The 22,449-nt window shown below is 43.7% G+C and overlaps 1 protein-coding gene across 2 annotated transcripts; it reads left to right on the forward strand.

Annotated features, from left to right (window-relative positions):
* The first annotated feature begins 3 nt into the window (after positions 1-3).
* On the forward strand, positions 4-22,405 carry LOC115453874. Of its 2 annotated transcripts, XM_037442498.1 has the most exons (7): positions 4-233; positions 3,602-3,814; positions 12,299-12,424; positions 13,067-13,202; positions 14,652-14,836; positions 16,662-16,736; positions 22,248-22,405. In XM_037442498.1, the coding sequence occupies exons 1-7, from the start codon at positions 62-64 to the stop codon at positions 22,349-22,351; spliced, it is 1,011 nt and encodes a 336-aa protein (XP_037298395.1). In that variant the 5' UTR covers positions 4-61; the 3' UTR covers positions 22,352-22,405. The 2 variants fall into 2 exon arrangements, with proteins under 2 accessions (XP_037298395.1, XP_037298396.1); XM_037442499.1 differs by lacking the exon at positions 16,662-16,736.
* The last annotated feature ends 44 nt before the right edge of the window (positions 22,406-22,449 follow it).

Genomic DNA, 22,449 nt, shown 5'->3' on the forward strand with positions numbered 1-22,449 from the left:
AATCGTTGAAATACCCACTGTTTGTTTTGTAAGACGGTTTGTAATGGTTTAGTATAAATGAATGCGGCCACCTCGCGTCGACTCAAGGCCAATTTATAGCAATCCGAAGGGCGGGCGGCGATTCGCAGCAGTCAGTCGCATCTCACGCGCCTCGCTCAAGACACTGTGCTGGACGTGCGGCACAATTTGCGCTATGTTATGGACGTGTTGCTTGATCCTGTGCCTTGTGGCAGGTGAGCGTTTGTCTTGTGTTTACAAAACGACAACCCTAAAAGAACAAGTGTCTGTGAAAACGTGCATACTTAACTACACAGTGATATTTCATTATAAGTATCGAATGATAATAAATAAAAACAAAGACGTCCAGTGGTAAATAAACAAAATAACATGTTATTTACCATACTTATTAACCTGTTTCTAAATGCGTTTGTGACATGTGTAAGTTTGTAAAAGAAAATTAATTCGTTACCCACAATGATCTAAGTATATGTTTATTGAGTGTTACGGTAAGATTTTTTTAGTTTGAGTAGGATATTGAACTGTTTTGATAAAAGTCTGTACAATGCGCAATTTAATCTACACAAATGTTCTATTTCTTCCATTACATAAGTAAGCGTTAACTAAATAAGTCGCATATTTATGAATATGTAGGTATTTCCTCTCTTATACGTAAATCTCTAGATTAATTTTTAATAAATGCTGTTATTTTTTATAAACTCTTCTAACAATTTTGTGCGTTCCAGACGTTATTATATAAAATATGCTAACCTACCTGTATGTTTTAGATTTGAATATAGTTAATCTAAATAGGTATACAAAATAGAAGTTACTATCAATTCTTTGCATCCGTTATTGCATTAACCATCTCGCCCTCACGTGGACTCTATTGTTAAGAAATGTCTAAACGAATAGTTCAAATAGCATCATCGGCGAATCCGACTTACCTACAGTGCGCCGCTTCGGCCACGGTGGTATTTTTAACATTCCCGGACCGCCTCAAGGTTAGCCAAGATAGACGCTTATTCATTCGAATATGACCTAATTTTCCAATATAAATTATTTATAGAATTATTGCTAATATAAAATAAAAAATGTTCTTGACCACATGCGCCGAAGAACGGACAAATTTTAACTGGGCAAAGATAAAATTAAAGTCATCTACAAAAAAGGAGCAAGAAAATATATTTATTTTGTCCGTAAATAAAACATTGACATATTTCAGGAAATGTTTTGATTGCTGTTTCACTTTTATTATATCTATAGATCACAAAGTATGTACCTAGTTATCTATGTAGATAGGTACGCAGCTGAAGTGCTCACCGGACAGTGTAGATAACGATCAATCTCCGTTTGTTATTTGTTTACGAGTATATAATAGAAATTAAAGCTAGGTTTTCAAATAGGCCACAAGAGCTATAATGGAATACTTAAGTAATAAACAATAATAAATATACCTAAGTATTTAAAATTACACTACTTATAAGGAAAAAAAACGGCCGAGTAATGTCAGTAGTTTTAAAATTTATATTAATTACAAGAGGGATGTGTGGGGATCTACACTAATATTCGGCACTTAGGGCCTTCTCCCGAGCAAACAGTCTGGAGCATTCGTTCCACACATTTACAGCGTACGAGGTACCTACAGGTGAGAATATGCGAATAAATTGTTTACAAAATCAATATTAGGTCTTTTTGAAAATTTAAAGCTACCAAAATATGTCTTATTTCATTGTCCATCTAATATTGTTGGTTGCAAATACTATTAATACGTGTACTTTAGTAAAAACTGATAAAAACATTTTCAAAAACTTTCGCATTTATAAAACCTAAGTAGTAAGATAAGATACCCTCAACATAATTATTGGAACTGAAATTTGTAATTCATACAAAAGTCTTACAACATTAGGAATAGGGTCTTATACTCTTTTTTGAAAAATGTCTCAAATTAATTAATCTTAAGGTGATAAAATACCACTAGAAATTACAAAAAAAAATATTCAATCAATAAGTGCCAAAATACATTTAAATATTCCATTTTAAATTTTCCCGCGCAAATAAACGAAAACGCTAGAGGCCACGTTGCTGACGTCATCTCTACAGTAAACATCAAGTAACAACGCTGTGAATAGGCACAGCGTTGTGCATAGGCACAGCGTTTAGGAAAAAAGGAAATTATTACAAAATGAGCTACTATCCTTATCATTAGTGTGTTGTTCCTGAAAAATAATGCCAATTGATATAAATATGAGGAAAACTAGGTTACAACTTTCCAGAAGAGATCCAAATTTATTGTCGGAAATTTTGTATATTTCGATAATTTAGAAATAGTGAATGCGTATGGACACCAAGCAGTTTACTGCCTTGATGACGTCATGTCATGGCGGCACTCATTTCGCATATTTGTGCAACAGATAAAAAAAGTGAAAACATAAAATTGAATTCAAATAAAAATATTTATAATTTTATGAAGGAAAACTACTATTTTCCGATTGCTTTTTAATTAAACTACCTTATTTTTGTATTTTTAGATTATTTTTCTGACATAGGCACCCTAAAATACCCTAGTAAGACGTGATATCTAACCTTACTTACTATGATGTCTAATATAAAACAATGAAAATTCAATTTCTTACTTAATTAAATTAAAATAAAACTGTTGTGGGAAAATATGTTTAATTAATTGCTACAATACGACTCTTTTTTCTCGCACACGCAAATGGGGAGAATGGAAATCATTTCGACGTCATCCTGGATCCATATCCAGGATGACGTCGAAAGAAGTTTATCACACAAGCTAGAATCATTGCATTTTCCAAATAAGCAAAAGCCTCGTTGTGTTTGCATGACGCATTGTTCGACAGGTGACATGGGCATAGCTAGGGGGCAAGCGTGGGCGATGCCTATTCTAGAAACGTCTTTACTCACCTTAGGAAATGCTTTGGGCTTACCAGCGCCACCCACCGTGCAATTTCGCGACATTTTTTTTTTCTTGCTCCCGCCAGTTGACCCTCCACAACCCAGGTTGCGGATTCCCCCCCGAGGCAATTCTTGTGCGCTCGGTGTCCACACCGAATGCACGCCCATGCATGGGGGACATTTGTCGCGGCCCTAGACACATCGTGTGTGCCTATACCCCTATGGTTGTAAGTTCACATGGGGGGTCTGATAGGGACTCGTAGAATATTTCCCCTCCTTTTCTCTCCGCCCATCCTATCACTTACTCTTCCTTCCCCCTTCTTTCCCCCCTATTTTCTCCTCTTCCTCTCTTCCTCCAGGGCCTCGCAGTCGTTAAGCTGGGGGGTTCGAAGTATCCCATTCGCTCGTCCCCCCGGTGTGGACTGTGGGGTCTGTAACTAAAAAAAATAAATAAATAATTATAAATGGCGTACTTAATTGATTAGTTGACTGGTGCTCCGTACAACAAATCAGTTTCAATACCATTACATAATTTATAATACCCTGGGAAAGAAATTATTTCACTGTAGATATAGAAATTAGAATGCTTGAGGTGTAAACATTTTGAGTGATCGTACAGGTGTGTGTGCATCTACAAGTCAGCAATAATATATAAGGAAAGCTAACAGATCATATTTTTTTTCAGGCAGTAGTCAATTATCTATAACAGAATTTGTAGTTCCAAGTTCTATAGAAGTGGGGCAGAACGCCGAGTTACGATGTCGTTATGAAATTTTGCCAGGAGAGACTGAAAAAGGATTGTTCGTCAAATGGTGGTGGACGCCCGCCAAAGGTGAAAGAAAACAACTATATCAAAGGATGATAGGACATCCAGCACAATCGACTCAACATAAATTGGGTAAAGTGTTTTATCTTATATATCACAAAATATACGAATTTTATAAGTAAAATATATCTGTTGTAAACACTTATTTATCGAGCTAATTTTTTCGGTTTCACTTCAAGTAACCTACCAGCGGTTTTTTCGTTTTCATTATCAACGGCAGGCTACCTTCGCCTCCAAAACTCAGCTCAGACCCCACTTACTCCTAAAGTGGTACAGTTGTGTGCAATATAATTTTACAAACAACTTAAAAATATGTTATGTTCATCATAATATTATATTTTTAACAAAAGAAAAGCCTTCTCCATAACCAATGCGATCCAAAAAATAATTGAACTTTACTCTTATGAAAATCCCGGCTGCTTGTCAAGGCAAACTGTAAGCGATTGCTGTTTCACACTAGCACATTCGCTTCAAATAAGTAGGTACCTAAACAATCTGTTTCTTTTTTCCAATTCGTGTTTTATGTTTCTCGTGCTTGTGCACTGGTACATGGAGTCATCCAAATTTGTGCAATTAGCGTTTCGTGTATATACACGAAAATACCTTTATATATATATATATACTAGCTTTTGCCCGCGGCTCCGCCCGCGTTATAAAGTTTTTTAGGCTAAAGTTTTCCGTTATAAAAGTAGTAGTTTCCCGGGAGCCTATGTTCTTCACGGGGTCTCAAACTGTCGCCATACCAAATTTCATCTTAATACGTTGGGTAGTTTTTGAGTTTAACACGTTAAGGCAGACAGATGCAGCGGGGGACTTTGTTATATTATTTAGAACTTTTTAAGTGAAACAATCCCGTCATACATCATTGTTGCATAACTTTAACCGTTTACGCAGCGCAGGCAACGGAAGCTCTCAAAACTCATAATTTTCCCCGTTTTTGCAACATGTTTCATTACTGCTCCGCTCCTATTGGTTATAGCATGATGATATATAGCCTATAGCACTCCAGGAACAAAGGGCTATCCAACACAAAAAGATTTTTTCAGTTCAAACCGGTAGTTCCTGAGATTAGCCATTACTGCTCCGCTCCTATTGGTCATAGCGTGATGATATATAGCTTATAGCGGTCCACAAATAAAGGGCTATCCAACACAAAACGAATTTTTCAGTTGAAACCGGTAGTTCCTGAGATTAGCCATTACTGCTCCGCTCCTATTGGTCATAGCGTGATGATATATAACTTTGAGCACTCCATAAACAAAGGACTATTCAACACAAAAATATTTTTTCAGTTCGAATCGGTAGTTCCTGAGATTAGCCATTACTGTTCCGCTCCTATTGAATATAGCGTGATGATATATAGCCTATAGCTCTCCACGAACAAAGGGCTATCCAACGCAAAAAGAATTTTTCAGTTTGGACCGGTAGTTCCTGAGATTAGCCATTACTGCCCCGCTCCTATTGGGTATAGCGTGATGATATATAGCCTATAGCACTCCACGAATAAAGGGCTATCCAACGCAAAAAGAATTTTTCAGTTTGGACCGGTAGTTCCTGAGATTAGCCATTACTGCCCCGCTCCTATTGGGTATAGCGTGATGATATATAGCCTATAGCACTCCACGAACAAAGGGCTATCCAACGCAAAAAGAATTTTTCAGTTTGGACCGGTAGTTCCTGAGATTAGCGCGTTCAAACAAACAAACAAACAAACAAACAAACAAACTCTTCAGCTTTATATAATAGTATAGATTTGCCATCCATTATGTCGCGTCCCACTACTTTCTCTTATCGCTTACTGTGTACGTAAGCACTATGAGGCATATAGTCTTTTTTTTTTTTTTTTTTTTTTTTTTTTTGTTTTCGCGGAGAAAGTCCCTTATTACTACCGTCCAGTCTTCGCGGGGGGCGACTGAGCGGTTATGTTGGGGTAGCCGTTGCCTTACGACCCGACAATTGAAGCAGCCCGGGACCCTCGGGCGGCGGTCGGGCCGAGTCCCTAACCAATGACCCTAACCTAAGTCCCTACGCAACGGCCTACCAACTAAAACTCCGCGTTGACCCTCTTCGGCGCATAAGGGACGACTGCGGGCTTCCCCGAGACAGCAGGTCCGAGTCTTCGTCCGCGGCCGCCCCTGCGCGGTGCCGCCTTGCGGCCCGTCTCCTAAATGTGGGGGGGCTCCTAAGCCCCCTCGCACCGAAGGACGCTCTCAGCGTCAACGGCAGCATGAGGTCAACGCCACACTGCCGTCCATCCCGGGGGTCAACCGAAAAATGTGCAAGAAATGCACAAAAATGCACTAGGGCGGACAGCCCCCTGCTGCCCGCCGACGACCCCCCTTCGTGGCCCCTATAAGTCGCCTCTTACGACAGGCAGGGGTTTACCGTGGTGGTATTCTCCAAACGCCCCCATTCCACAGGGCGGGAGACGCCGGTCAGTCGTCCACCCGGCGTCTCCTACGTCTCCTCTGACGGCGGGAGGGATCGGCCCTCTCACGATCCCTCTCGGCGCTCTCCTTCTGCGAGATGACCGCCTCGCAGAAGTGGGCCACCGCACGCCAGGCCTCCTGGCTGCCGACCATGGAAGCGACCACAGCCGGCAGCGAGAGATCTCCTCCGACGACTGACACGAGAGCGCTGCGCTCATCGTCCCAGGCTGGGCAAGACTCCAACGTATGTTGGGCCGTATCCCGCGGGCAGTTGTCACAATGGTGACACACGGCGCTAACCTCCGTCCCTGTTATCTGACACAGGTACTCACCGAAGCACCCATGCCCGGTGAGCACCTGTGTCAATCTAATGTTGCCGCGCCGTGGCGCCTGTCCAGCCACTGTGCAAAGACAGGACGCACTGCCGCGATGGCCCGAAGCCCCGCTGACGGGGCCTCCAGCCTGAGACGCCACTCCTCTACGGCGGCTCGCCGTAAGGAGGCCCTCTTGGCCTTCACCTCCTTCAGGGTCGGACGCTGCCCGCTCCTGGACGCCCCCTCCCTCCAATGAAATGCATTGGAGAGAGCTTTGGCGTCCAGATCCCAGGGCAGGAATCCGGCCAAAAGACAAGCCGCCTCGTACGAGACCGTGCGGTACGCCCGTATGGCCCGCTGCGCTACGACCCGCTGCGGGCCCCGCAGGAGAGCGGCAGAACGCTTTCCCAGGGCGTCAGCCCAAACCGGGCTGCCGTACAACGCCATGGACCGCACGACCCCGTGGTACAATCTTCGACAGGGGATACCAGGACCTTCCAGGTTGGGCAGCAGGCTAGAAAGAGCGCCCGCCGCCCTGGACAACTTCGTCCTCAACTTTTCGAAATGGGCGCGGAAGTCCCATCGGCTATCCAAAATTAAACCTAAATACTTCATCGTTTTGCCGATGGGAATCCGCACCCCCTCAACTACGATGTGGGCACCGGCCGGTGGCCCCCGCCGAGGCCCGTGGAAACAAATGGCCTCGGTCTTCTCGAGGGCCACCTTCAAACCTAAACGCCTGATTCGGCTCACTACGTGACCGGTGCCCACCGCCGCCAGGGTCGCGGCGTCCTGGAATGTCTTGGACGTGGCCGTGACCAGCGTGTCATCTGCATAGCACGTCACGCCGACGCCCCAGAGATTGGCACCACGGAGCACCCAGTCGTACCCGATGTTCCACAAGAGAGGGCCTAGAACCGACCCCTGCGGGACACCGCACGACATTGCTCTTCGGTGCCACCCGTCGGCGCCCGGGTACATCACGTACCTGTCAGAAAGGTACGCGTGCACCAGACGCCTGAGATAGGGCGGCACGACGTGGTACCGCAGTGCCTCGTTAATGCATGGCCAGGGGAGCGAATTGAACGCATTAGAGATGTCAAGGGAAACTGCAATAACTATTTTACCCCTGGCCACTGCTTCCTCCGCCTGCGACTTGACCCGCAGAATCGCGTGGACGGTAGAGCGTCCACCCCGAAAACCAAACTGATTGTCGGCCAAGTTGGGACCGACCCTCTCGAGGTGCTCGACGAGGCGCGCGTGTAAAATGCGCTCAAAAAGTTTGGCGACCTCGTCGAGCAACACGATGGGCCGGTAGGCCGACGGCGACTCTGCGGGTCTCCCCTTCCTTCTTCAGCAGGACGAGCTTCCCGGTTTTCCAACGCGCCGGGAAGACGCCCTGCACCATACAGGCGGAGAATAGGCGGCGGAGCCGCGGCCCCAAGTGCTCGAGGGCTAGCACCCAGGCTTTCCCGGGGATGCCGTCGAGACCCGGGGCGGTGTTTTTGCCCCGCAGCCGAAACACTGCCGCCCGCATTTCTGCGGGCGTAACCTCTGGAATATCCCCTGCCGATAACGACGATGACGCCACTTCCGTTGGCGCCATCGGTGGAGGAGTGGTATACTCGGTGGCCGGGAACAAGGCCGCGACTACATTGGCCAGAAGATCAGGCCTGAGACTCTGCGACAGTGGGGGTGCCGCCGATCGAAGTTTGTTGAACACTAGTCTGTATGGCCGCCCCCACGGGTCCGCGTCGAGAGTCTCTAAGAACTCCTTACGTGCCGCGACCTTGGCCCTATGAATGGCCACCCGCAGCGCTCTTTTCGCCTCCTTGTAGAGACCGTAGAGATGCCGCTCCTGGTCCTCGTGATTCTGACTGCGAATACGGCGGCGGCGATGTCTGGCGTATCGGCGGCGCGAAGCCACGCATGACGCGCGCAACTGCGCTAATTCCGCCGACCACCAGTACACCTCCCGCCGCGGAGGACGACGGAGCGCCCGGGGCATGGCGGCGTCGCAAACATCCGACATTGCCACCCCGAACCACTCCGCCTCCTTCTCGACCCGCACCGGACCCTCCGGCGCAGGGGAGCCACGAGACTGCCAGAGCGGCCAGCTCTAGGGCCTCCTTGTCGAGGCGTCCTAGAGCCCACCGCGGGCCGTCCTGTTGAGGGGCACTCGGTCCAACACTATTGGGCCGGATACTCGGGGGCGCGGAGACGTCGAACCTAATATAACGATGGTCCGACAACGTCTCCACGCCCACGAGGACTCTCCAGCCCTGGACACAACGTGCGACGGCGGGGCTCCCAAACGATAGATCCACAATAGACCCGCCGTTGTGCCGCACGCACGTGTTCACCGACCCCCTGTTCAGGACGGCCAGGCCGACGGAGATCGCCCATTCCTCCAGGACCCCACCGCGAGCGTTGGTCGCCGGCGAACCCCAGACCGCGGACTTCGCGTTGAAGTCGCCGGCGACGATCGTCGGGTGAGGTTGGCCCTGCTCAACCAGAGCCCCCAGCCGAACGAGAAACGTTTCGAATTCGGCCAAGGGTCTGTTGGGGGAGAAATAAACTCCTACTATCCACAAGTCCCCCAACAGAGCCGCGACGCATCCCTGGCCCTTCTCGACTTTTGCGAAGGGCGGGGAGCCAGCGGCACCCTGGGTGATGATGGCCACCGACCCGTCGATGTCCCCTACCCAGTTATCGCGGGGCGGGACAAAATACGGTTCGGCGACCACGGCCACTTGCACCGACCACTGCGCCAGGCTTTGGGACAACAGGTCCTGGGCGCGGGCGCAGTGGTTGATGTTCGCCTGGAGGAAACTGAGGTCCATTATTGATGGACGATCTCCTCCACATCCATCTCGGCCGCTAACTGCACTTGTTGCGGTGGGCTCGCCGCCTGCGGCTGGGACAGAACCTCAGCGGCAGGCGGTCTCCTACGTGGGCGACGTCGTGATTTACGGGAGGAGGCAGAACACGCCTTCCCCCCGATTCGATGCCCGGCGGGCTTTCCACTGGTGGCACACAAGGTGCAATTCGGTGTCTCCTTGCACTCTCGGGCCTTGTGCCCCGGCTTACCGCAGCGGTAGCATAGTCCGCTGCGGTCTGTGGGGCAGTCGCACACGTTCCTGACGTGACCCTGCTCGAGGCAGCGGTAACAACGCATAGGGCGCGCCTCGAGCACGGTCACTCTGGCTACGACCCACCCTATTTTCACGCGGGCCGCCTTTAACTTCTTCGCCACCCTAGTTGGTACTTTGGCCCAAACGGATCCCATTCCCGACCTGTCTGGACGGATCTGTCCCACTTTGATCGACTCCGCAGCACACTCCCCGGCACTGCAGAGGGCCGCCTTGACCGTCTCTGGGGTGGCCGCGAAGTCCAGTCCCGAGATCCGCAGCTCCGAGCACTTTGTAGGTCGGGATATGATGACGTCCTCGGTCGCAAAACATTCTCTTAGTCGGGCGGCTAGAGCATCGGCCTTTTGCTCCGATTCGGCTCCTGGGACCTCATAAAGCATCGCCCCCGTGGCCGCGTATTTCGGCTTGAGCCTGTCTATGTTTAGGCCGCTAAGGTCCACTCGTTGTTGGGCGTTCGTCAGTACCCCGGCGTAGGTAAGGCCTTTTCTCGACAGCCGCCGGTGTCAGCGAAATAGTGACTGCGGCTGACTTCGGCGGCCGGAGCTTCGGCTCGGGGCGTTTCGCCGATTGCCGTGGCGCCAGGGTTTTGGTCGCGCTGGTCTTACTTTTCTTTTTCCTGCTCACGACCTCGGTCCACGGCGTCTCCATTGATGCCGGAGCTGGCGGCAAAGGGCGGGGCTCCGGAGGGGACGGTGCCGTCTTCTTCTTGTTGCCCTTTTGGGGCTTTGGGCCTGGCGCTGTTTTCTTTATTGCAGCGGTCTTCGTCTGCTTGCCTTTAGTAGCGGGTTGCACTGAAACAGTCGCCGTTGCCGTTGAAGGTCCAGCGATGGCTTGCGGCGGCGCACTTGACGGTCCGGCTACTGGGGCGGGAATTGGGGGAGCGGGGGCTGTTTTCTTCCCCTTGCCCTTCCCTTTCTCCTTCTTTGTCTTGGGCTGCGGCCCTCCCACCAGTCCCCCCGCCACGGGGAGTTGTATGTCCCCAGGGGTGGATTTCCTCTTCTCTTCGTGTGCAAGAGGGGGTCTCTGAGCTGGCCCCATTAGTGCGGACTCTAGCCGGGCCTGCACCCTTGCTTCCACCATGGCTAGCATCTCCTCTGTGGTGGTCCTGCTGCTATTGGCCGCCTCCAGGTCTTCAAGCCGACGGCGGAGGGTGGCGTTCTCCTCTTGAAGCGCTTTCATGCTGGCTTCCAGACGGGCGCTGTTCTCCTGCGCCTTTTTCCGTTCTTCTTCGAGGCGCGCAATGACGGCAGACTCGGGTTGCTCAACGTACCGGGCGACGAGGTTGCTCACCCGGTTGAGCGCCTCTTGGGACGTGCCCTTAAGGTTGCCCGATTTACGCATGATTGCGCGCACGATATTCCCGCACTCCTTGAGGTCCTCCTTGAGGACGGGGCGGTCTTCGTCCGTGTCATTTGTCCTGGGAATCGGCGACTTCACAAAGCGTAGGCGCTCCTCGATTTCCTTTTTCGGCTTTTTTGTCGGGCCTCCTCCCGCTTCAGCCTATCGCGTTCCCGCTGTGCCTTTCTTAGCCCGACGTATTTTCCGACAGAGGGGGGTTGTCCCCTTCCCCTGCCGTCGACTGTCAGAGCCTTAGGCGCCGGCTCATCCGTGTCACTCGTACAGAGTGAACAACTATTCCTTGAGCGGGAGTGCCTCCTCCAGAGCCTCCCGCTCCGGACAGAGGAGACACTGCTGCTCGACTCCGAGTCCATATCAATTGGCCTGTTGGTATCGGCCACGTCTTCGATGGGCTTAGCGCCCTTCTTTTCCTGCGAAACGTCTGCATCAACAGGCTTGCGCCCGTCGAACTCCGCCTCCCCTGACGGAACCGGGGTAGGCAACCGCGTCAAAGTTATAATGGGTGTTTTAAAAAGATCAAATTCCATATTTGTTCCCACGAGTATGGGGGAAAGGGTGGTCCGCCCAGGCAGAGCCCCCCTGTACCTGGGTAAGCCTAGCGTAACCCGCACAGAGTGTCGGCCGGTACTCTGGCGGGGGTCGCACTCGAGACCGAACTACCCATCGGCCATGCATCCCCTCGCGGTGCGCCGCCGCTTGGGATTCGGGGTGATTTTTATAGAGGTTTTTCTTCCTCGCGGTCCGGGCGGTTAAGCCAAGACCCTCGGTCCAGCAGGAGCGCGAGACATATCCACAGACCTCCACACCAGATTACGATCTACGACGGCGACAATGGGAGAGGGAATCCCCCCCACTGCCTGCTCGGGGCGGGGTGAGTGCACACCGATTCCGTCGTCACCCCCGGGACAGAACCGGGGGCCGCCCGAGATGGGCCAATCTCCCTGCACTGCGATACGACGGCCGCCGCAAGAGGCGACGACCGTCAACCAGCACATTTGTCAGGATATTCGCCAGCGCGCAGATCAGCCTGATCGGTCTGATCGACGCGCCGTTGCCCAGGGTGCACCAACGAGGAGGTTTCCTGACCTAGCACCCCGGCATATAGTCTACCTATAAATAAATAAATAAATAAATAATTATATATACTGAAATACCTATATAGGTTTCTACGTAGACACTATACGCAGTGGTTCTCTACTACACGCGAACTGTAACGCTAAAAGATTTTTAATAATGAGTTAGTAGACATCCTATTTTAGGTAACATTTTTGAAAGTCTATATTTAATTTATGTTCATTTCAGAGATGGAAATAAAAGAAAATGACACCATTGTGTTACAAGAATTGCAACCAAATGCTACAGGGACCTATGAATGTGAAGTGTCTATAATTGATGAAATCCGAAAACATCAGGATCTCATAGTGTATTGTAAGTATTTAAAAACATTAAATAAAAATTATGAAAATAAGATTCATACCAATCTTTCTAATTTAAACAGAGAATGAAAAATTAAACCGATTTAAAAAAACACTACAACTTAATAAATTTCGAATATTTTTTTGATTGTAGGAATTTCTGAAGTCGGTTTTTCTTTTGTTAAAAAGTTTGTATTTATTGTTCTTTATAAGTAAAATACAACTAATTCAACCCAATATGAAAAGAATCATGCATCCTATTTTACTTTGAAGAGTTTCCAGCTGCATCTTCAAAGTTCAAGGTCCAATACCAATAAAATAAAATGGGACTGTACTGTAGCTATACGAAATTTAACGCAAACAAAATCATTTAAATCGTAACAGAGTTAAATATGAACACTGAACACATATAAGACAAAAAATACTACGAATAGACAACCTGTTTTCTTTGGAGTCGGTTAAAAAATGAGGCCTTCCCCAACAATGAAATATTAACAGTTATATGGCGTGATCGTGGTGGCGTTATTGTATTGCGGTACCAGCGCCATGCACAAGTGAATTCTCAGGTTCGAGACTCATTAAGTACAAATTTATGAATTTGGTCTCTAATAAAAAAAATCGCCTATGTCGACATTTATTTTTAATTATTCCCAAGCCCAGGGAACCGGTCCACAACTAAATATATCGGTCGAACCTGATGGCCCTGATGAGGACGACCAAGAAGATATCCAAATAGAATGCGAAGCTGAGGGTGTTGCGCCTCTGCCGGATCTTACTGTCTCTGTTAATGGGTTAGTATATCGCTTTTAAATAACAAGATGGGTTTTTCATGTGTCCTGACTGCGCAAGGATCCTAATTTGATGTATTCATGGACTTAACTTCACAAACAGACTTATATAACTAACTTTCCTTTTTTAATAATACAATAATTAAAGTTCATCAAAACCATACGGTTTTTGGGATTATTTATATTATAAATTTTACTGTGAAATAATTAGAACCAGAGGTAACAAAAACATGACTGAATAAGCTTACAATAAATCTTCAAATATCGATATCGCAGAACCGTGCAGAACAAAAAAGTCTAAATATCACATGGTTCCATAGGTTTATTAGATTACTTTTGGGGATTCTTATAATAAGTAAGTTATTAGTTACAATCAATGTCCATGATATTAATATTTTCATCATGTAGATGTCACTCTTCGATACCTTTAATTTCCTATTAATTAAAACTTAAAATATAGATACACATGATAACCAATAATTTTTGCTGTAAGTTGTAACTGTTGTAGTCGTTTATTGGACCCATGTCCTGCTATTTTATAATCGGTACACGCTGCCACTATATCAAGGAGTCGATAATAATAGGCAGTCTTACGATCAACAACTTCGAGTAAACCAGGCTGCCAAGTTGGTCTCATTTGGCAACAACACGGGATTAACACTTAAGCGTAAAGTCGGTAATAAATGGTTATTTATGCCTCGAAAGTGATTAAAAGTGTTGAGTGTATCGTACATTTTTCCCAAATATTCAGCAGTGGCCATCATCGGCGCATTAGAGAAGGCTCCGGGTTCTTGCGGCAGGGGCCTAGGTTATCTTGTGTTATAATATCGTTCTTACTTACTCTGTAGTGTTCACCAACCTAACCGTCCATGCCTTGCAATATCAAACTTCAGAAACTTAATATAATTCCCTTACCGACGGTATAGCACGAACACATCCTTTCCCATCCTTCCGCCATCCTTCCATTCCACTTAACCCACTTCCCCTCCCGATCCCTAGGCTCCTGCAGTAGTTAAGCCGGGGAAAAACAGTAGGTAAACTGTTTACAGGTTTCCCTCAGTGATGAATGCAGGGATGTCTATTTAAAAAAAAAACCGTCCTTGCGCAGTGCCATCTAGCGACCCGTCTGCACATGGGTATGGAGGGTCTCAAACACTGCACACCGAAGATCGCTTTGACGTCAGCCGCGATATGAGCCACCCACTCACATTCGTCCTTGTAAGGGTTGTACATAAAATAAAAAATGGTTTAAAATACTTAGGGTGTTATGACAGACCAACTAGAACGTCAGCGATTCCTTAATGGCTCAAAGTAACCTTCTCGTTGGTATGATAAAGGGAAGATACCGTAGTGGAATTCTTGGTATTTAAAGTTTAACCAATAAATATTTTTGCGCTTTCAGAAATTTAAACCTTATATTATGTCTGAAAATTATTTTCGTTTGTATTCCAGGAAAGAAATAAACACGACAGAAACCTTGGAGGGACCTGATGATGAAGGTTTTTATACTGTAACATCTAATAGTACCCTCAGCAAATTTGATGTGGACGGTTTTGAAATACGTTGCGAACTTTTCTACGCCAACCCGAACATCACACATGCGGAATTCATTACAACAGAAATTTATGATTCGACAGGTAATGCATAAAAGTTGCCCGAATACGTTTTGAATTTTTGTTCGTCTATTATTTGGTTTATTTATTTTGTGGAATAAATTATTGAATTAGACGATCATTCAACTAACAAACGGCAAGTATCTGTTAACAACTAAACTTTTTGTTATAAACAAATGGTAAAAAATCGAACAGACATGCTAGAGGATATTATATGTCACATACCTACAATATTTAATCGAAGCTTAGTTGTAATATTACTATTATTATTAAAGAATATTTTTCTTAAGATTCTTTTTCACTCAGTTTATTTGTAGGTATATAAAGGGGGGAATTTTGAATTGTGTCAGCTAGGGTAGCTACCTTAACGGTTAAAGCTGCAAGAAAACTTTCTTTAACTTCATTTACACAATAAGAGTTTGTCGAACGCGATCAGTGAAAAATCAGAGAATTTTCTATACGATTCTCTCGTGTCGTTGGTTACATTATGATAAAAACTCGTGGCAATCAAGCTGTACTTACTCAGATTCAGGTGTCAAAGACGAGGCTAGCTTCTTCTTTATTGTTTAAAGTTTAGGCTATAGTCATTCATAAGGTGATGCATACATACACACTGTTTATGCGAGATTCTCAAATGTCGATGCGAGCCTCAAACCAATCGTTCTCTACTGATTTTGATTCGCTATTATATTAATAAACTCTACCGGTACAGCGATTATTCTTACGAAAATCGAATGGCAAAATTCGTGCAAATAGTTTGCACACGCGGTCATCAAGGAGAGTTTGTGGGGCAATACTTACTTTCGAGAGGTAACAGTGTCTATACTTGGCGATAGATTAAAATTGCATAGCATGAGACTTTCGTTTGCATGAGTAAAACTCGCCTCGTGTAAAATCGGCCTTAGGAGACCGTCGATAATTTTTGAAGATATTATGATATGCATTCAATATTTTAAAAAATCAGTCCCTGCATACGTTTTTATTCGTTTTTGTAAATTACATTCTGTAAATTATATTTTGTAGTTAAATTACATCGACATTGAATACAAAATTTTATTATTTTTAAAAAGGTATTGGAATCACAAATGGTCCATGGACCAACATGATATACGGCGGCGTATATTATGATGTACGGCGAAAGTTTTTCGTAAGTTTTTACCTTAAAAGTACTCAAACCACAGATGGTCCCGTAGAGATTTTTAATCCGTATTAATAGGCAGATCGATCGGCATCAAAAATAAAAACTTGTTTAAATATACAATTTTTTGTGTTGTTTGTAAGGTATTTATTAATCTGTGAATACAGACCACAATATCTTCCTCACACATAGACTATCCTAAGAATATTTTCTTGCAGCTGTAACTGTTTCGGTATCGAAACCGTTAATGCCTTTGCTGTCCCAACTAAAAAATGGATAAATCTCAAAGCAGAAAATAATTTAAGCTCTTTCAAAGTGTGAAGATTATGAAGAGCGCTACTGGGAAACGTAAATTAATTTCCTGTTATAATCAAGGGATATTATTGAAAATAAATTACGCAGTCTTTTTGTTATTGTATTTGATGAGTTTTCCTTTTTTACGATATGTAGGTATTGTTTGGAAAAAGCTCTAACTAATATTTAGCTAAGGCATTGTATTTTGTTTGTTGAGCACGGGTGATTTGCTCGATTTGTTATTATAGTTCACGTTATATAATATTCTTTACACATAATACTTAGCTGTACTTTAAAAGTTGTTGCGTACTAAAAGCTATTCGAAACAAAATTTACGCTTTTACGCCTCTTTACGTTGAAGCTTAGCTGTGTATGTGCACTAACTTGGCGTTGGTTGTCGGTTGTGGCGGGATGCAGGCGCTTTGACATCGACGGAGATGCCCGAGGAAACTACCGAAATGGAAGCTTCGCTCGATTCTTTGCAACATTCCCGTAAGTTAACTGTGGATTAAATTAACTAGAAGCAAAGACATTAGTCACCATAATAATATATAAGTGATCGTCACTTACATACTCAATCTGACATCCGGGTAAACCAGTGGTGCCTAACTTTTTCAATTATGCTACCCTTATGATCTATGTGGAAGATTTATTTTACCCCGCCTTCAAAATGTTATCAAAACAAACAATACAAGCAAATACAAACATCTTTATTAACCACAAATTGCACAACAGCCTTACAATTTTAACGTCAGCTATAGAGTTGACGTTAGATCTTCTAAAATGATAGAGAGAAGGTAATAGTGCCTTTTTTTAGTTTACGATCCTTTGATTCGGTTCTTTGTTACCCCCATGAAATAACTGATTTACCCCCGCGGGGGTTAGAAACCCTGGAGTTAAACCGAGACCTTAGGTGTGGTTGAAGTCAGATTGAATGTGTAACATGTGAATTGATAGACTATTACATAAATTCAGAAAATATTCAAGATTTAGATTCAACGTCTACAGGTTGCGACTCGCGATATATCTACCTATTATTCATATTACCCCTGCCCAATTTATCTAATGCGTGCATCTACCTTGGAACCGAGCAATTGTTAACATTCTGTACAGTACAATTGCTCAGTGAACTGTGGCTGGCACTCACTGTGTTTGTGGCAACGTTACCACATAATATTTTTTGTGTTGCTAACTTTTATGAAACAATTCTAAAATTAAATTAGTAAATTAGGCAATCCTCTACACAACTTATAAAAAAGACTTAATTATAATATTACTTTACGCAATCTTTAAATTAGTCTCAGATCTAAAGCTAACTAACACTCTAGGAAATCTACGTTTTAGTAAAAAAAGAAATATTGGCTATTATGTACCTAACTTTCCTAAAACACAAGCCCAAGCTTGAACAATAATGCCTATCGAAGCCGGTATTAGTTTTTTGCTACGTTACGTTATGATGTAACTCAACCAGAACTTCCGATGAATGGGCTACCCTAAGGCCTGGAAAGAGGCAGTTGTGAGAGGGATTCACAGGCCGGGTAAACCTGCATCCGATCCGGCCTCTTATAGGCCGATTAGCCTACTCAATACGTTAGGGAAACTTTACGAGCGGGTCGTCTTCGACCGTTTCAAAATAGTAGCTCATTTTTACTATCTGCTTCCTCCGGAACAGTTTCGTTACCGCAGTAGACACAACTTTGCGTGCATCAGATACTCCGCATCACGGATCATGTCTATAATAAGTTAGATACACCGTCCCTACCGGTACACTTTTCTTCGATGTTGAAAAAGCATTCGACAAAGTGTGGCACAACAGCTTACTTTTTAAGTTGTATACTATCAATGTACCCACATATTTCGTGCACATCATACGAGACTTTTTGTCGTATTACGATCTCAAATATCACGTGGAAGGAACTCTCTCTTCCTGACACACCATTTCAGGCAGAGTCCCGCAAGGCTCTACTCTCTCTCCTTTTCTATTAAGGATTTACGCTAGCGGCATTCCTAAATTAAACGACACCCATCTGGCGCTCTTTGTGGACGACATTCCGAATCAGGTGGGGCGCATTTTACAGGCCGCAGCCGACAAGCTCTGTGCGTGGTTTCGCAAATGGCGCATCACGATCAACTCCCCCAAAAAGCCAGGCAATTCTTTCCACTAAGAAAAGGAAAGCCCAAGCGCCTCACACATCATGGTTGAATCATTCCTTGGACCAATAAGATCAAATATTGGAGTGATCTTTGATCAGAAATTCACCTTCGTCCCTTACGTAAACGCCGAACGGGCGCAAGTCGCATTCGCGATGGGCCAATTACATTGGCTCATAAATAAAAATAGTAAAATGTCCACTTGCAACAAGATGCGGAACTTTACCACGTGTGTTGGACCGATTATAACAGACGCGTCGCACGCGTTCGCTCATATACCGCCTGCTCGACTTCAGCGTCTGCACGTCTTGCAAAATAAATCTCTAAGATGAGCATTTGGTGCCCCGTGGTATGTTCGCAACCGCAACCACCACGTGGACACCAATATGATAAAATTCGATCTATACTCCATTCGACCGCGCTAAATGTAGACGGCCGTGTGAATCAAGAACTGATTCTTACAGACCCAGAGAATAATATCACTTTGGCTATTCGTCGCCAAAAGGGGTCCTTGAAACTCAGTACACTCTACAAGATCGCAGTTTCCTCCTCGCCCGACTCTCTTAATAGTTCCGGCCCGCGTGCCGACGAATACGGTAATGGTTAGATTATTAGTTCGCTACGCTACGCGCACCCATAATCGTTGTTGTCGCATTCTTTCCCAGTGTCCGTCCTGAGCGGAGGTTTGTAATCCGTTAGTGGGTTGCCCTCAGTATGGTCGCTTGATTTTCAAGGGTTGCGAGCGCCTAAGGCGTTCACCCAAAAGTCCGGTGTTTTTGTGTAATTCGGCCTTTGCGCCAGGCTAATAAACATAGGGTCATGATAAAAAAAAATATGTAAAAATTGGAAGCGTTAAAAATTCCTTGGATGGCCACAGTCTAAGACAATATCAATATAACTACAAAAGGAAAAAAACTACTTAAAATCCGTAATAAAGATTAAGTGGGTATAAATATTTAAGGACAAGCAGTCATGGGTAAAGATAAAATAACGAGAAGTAGCGATACCTAGGTAAAGATGCCACAGAAGACCAATAGGTAGATAATTGCCTACTTCAATTTTACTTTCCACATAATAATTAGGTATGACACAAGCTGCACTACAATTTGTGCCAATTTAGCTTAGCGTAGCTCGTGTTCTTGCGATATCTACTAATATTCTGAGTTTTGCTGAAAGTACTAAAACTTTCTAACCAAGCAAAGTAACATGAGTCATGGAAACTATCTCCCTTTTCTATCCATCGTCACCTCCCTTCACTCCCGCACGTGTAACATTGAGTGTTTCGATGTTTTTAAGGCAACGTCTACAATAATTAAAACTGCTGGTAAAGGAGATGTACCTACAGAAAATAATGGTGCTCCCACATTGCCGTTAGAAAATGTTTGTAAACATTTTCTAACATAAAAACATTTACTCACAAATGTTGTCAATTGTTACATTTTGTTAGGAACTGTTTGTTACATGTTATAAGTGCTCCTACATAATGTTTCCTCACATTTTATAACGTTTAAATCTGGTATTGGCTCGCAGTTTGTTTGCGTTCTGAGAGCGTCTACACGAAAATGGAAGAGGATTTGCTCATTGGAATAGCTTTCATTTTTTGTTTAAAAAAGAAGAAAAAGCGCTCTTATTGAATGCGCCAAACGCTAAAAGCTAGAGAAAAATATAGTGCTACTAAACATTTTCTAACATAAAACATTTTTTTAACATTTGTGATTAAATGTTTGCCAACAAATGTTAACTAAGTACTAAACATTTTCTAATGGCAATGTGGGAGCACCTTAAGTATTATTTTCGTGCCAAAATTTGAGGTAAAACAGAGAGCAAATTTATTTTGCATTCTTAAAGGATCTTCATTAAATATCGTGCCTCCTCGCTAGGATGCCCTCAGGTGCTTAGAACGGGGCACGAGGGGAGTAAGGTATGCCCGCGCCGCATAGTCAGTTCGACCCGGAAATTCGCGCTGTGAGTTTGACCCAAAGGGTCCGAGTCAGCGATCCAAACCTGTGGGTAATCACATTTAAAGCCTATGGTGCAACCATGCAGAAAACTGAGGTCAGCAGGATAGTAAGACGTAGGCCAGAGAGAATTAGGCGACGGGAGCTGGTTGGCGGCTTTGTTCGTATATCTGACCAGTATCGCTTAGTAGGAAGGTATTTAAGGTATTCGTAGGGACGTTAAATCCCCGCTTTCTCCCGGGGGTTCTCCAACTAAATTAACTGACTAACGGAACTATTGCCGGCTCCTAGAAATTGCGTCGCGGACATGGCAAGGTAATTCTATGACAGGTTTTAGTGCCATATATTTTACGCAGGCCGGTTTATGAGAATTGTGTGTCCAGGGTTAATGCCAAACCCCAGACCCTGGGTTATTGACTGTTATTTACACAGCTGGGAGGCACGAAATTTAACGAACGAAGAAGAATACCTAAATCTGTCCTAGTCAACATTTACAAAATATTTTTAGTAAGTAATTTCTCCAATTTATTTGCTAGAAATCCAATCCGTTGTTCTTTCTATCAAATAAGACATTTTTGTAATTTATTTTAGTCGCTTTAATTATTATGTTCTTGACAAGGGTAAGCCCGTAAAATTGTTATTCATAATACATGAAACATTTGTAGAAATTACTTACTTAATATGTTCGCTTGTTTTGTGTTTTTTTTTTTCAATAAATTTAGGTGATGTTTGATTCTCTGTTTACGATTTTGAATGTTATCGACCATGAATATGCTGTAAAAATCCAGCTTAGGGTTTAAGGTAAGTGATCGATATTGTTAAAACATCGATATTCAATAACTAAAACGACATGACATACTTATCGATATTTGTTAAAATCTTTGTTTGTTTGCGTTTGTCCGTATTAATAATAGGATAGGATTAGGTAATTAAATAAAAAAATCTGCATTGTATAGACTTGTTTGTATAATACTTATATTGCGGAAAAATATATTTTGTTATTAGGATGATGCCGTGTACCTACATATTAGACATATTTCATAACATATTAAATATGTCATAACGAGATATTACAGTATGGTGATTTTATTATAAAATCTAATGCTTATTGATCATCAAAATATACATATAATTAATATGTAGCCAGTTCTTAGAAATAACCCAGCTGTATTCAAAACTATCCTCCAAATAAACATGAAAATATTACAGTAATTGTACGAAAATGCCACAATAATAAGAATTAGTGGTATTTTATTTGGAAATACGTTATTACTTCTGACTTGTGTGTAATTTTTACTATTATACAAAATTATGCAGAACGAACTTTCATATTATACAGATGGGCAATCTCCTTTATCATCAAAATATGTAACTGAAATGAAATGACGCTATCTAGCTGTGTAATCTGAGTCACTTTTTTTTAAGCGACTTCCAAAAAGGAGGAGGTTATCAATTCGACATGACTTTTTTTTTAATGTTTGTTACCTAAGTACTCGCTCTTAAACTTAACTCAAGCTTAACTAGCAATTTCAATTATGCACTGACTCCAAAATTGGTATCCAATATGTACCTGTTATGTGAAATTATTTTTTGGTTTTGAGTGGTTTTAGAAGGCGGTTTATTTTTTTGTTAAAATTATTTTTATTTATTTAAACAGTGATGATCTGCGTGGTACCTACCTATAAAACAAGGCGCTTACAAACAACTAGAGGACGAAACAGATTTGGGCTCAACGATTAATTAAAACATTACGAAAAGTTCATGCATTTTTTAAAATAACTTCTCACATATTAAGATGTGTGTGATATTTTAAAGATACATACATATATTTTTAAACAACTAACTTTATATAAGTATTAAAGTAAGTAATATTTGTATTTTATTTGCATTTCAGCGGATTGCAGTTACCAAGTCCGAAGTACGTGCGTCTTACTCCTAGCAGTACCTATGCTGACTCAACTTTTTGTGTCACCCTATATATCCATCTTTTCTATGTGATAAATGTTAAGCAACTATATTACAATTTATGAACATTAAAAATTATAAAATTTCCTTTGTATACTTTTTTATATTGTGGGTATAAGTATATTTTTTAA

This window comes from Manduca sexta, chromosome 24 (assembly GCF_014839805.1).
Source record: "Manduca sexta isolate Smith_Timp_Sample1 chromosome 24, JHU_Msex_v1.0, whole genome shotgun sequence".
NCBI classification, from domain to species: domain Eukaryota; kingdom Metazoa; phylum Arthropoda; class Insecta; order Lepidoptera; family Sphingidae; genus Manduca; species Manduca sexta.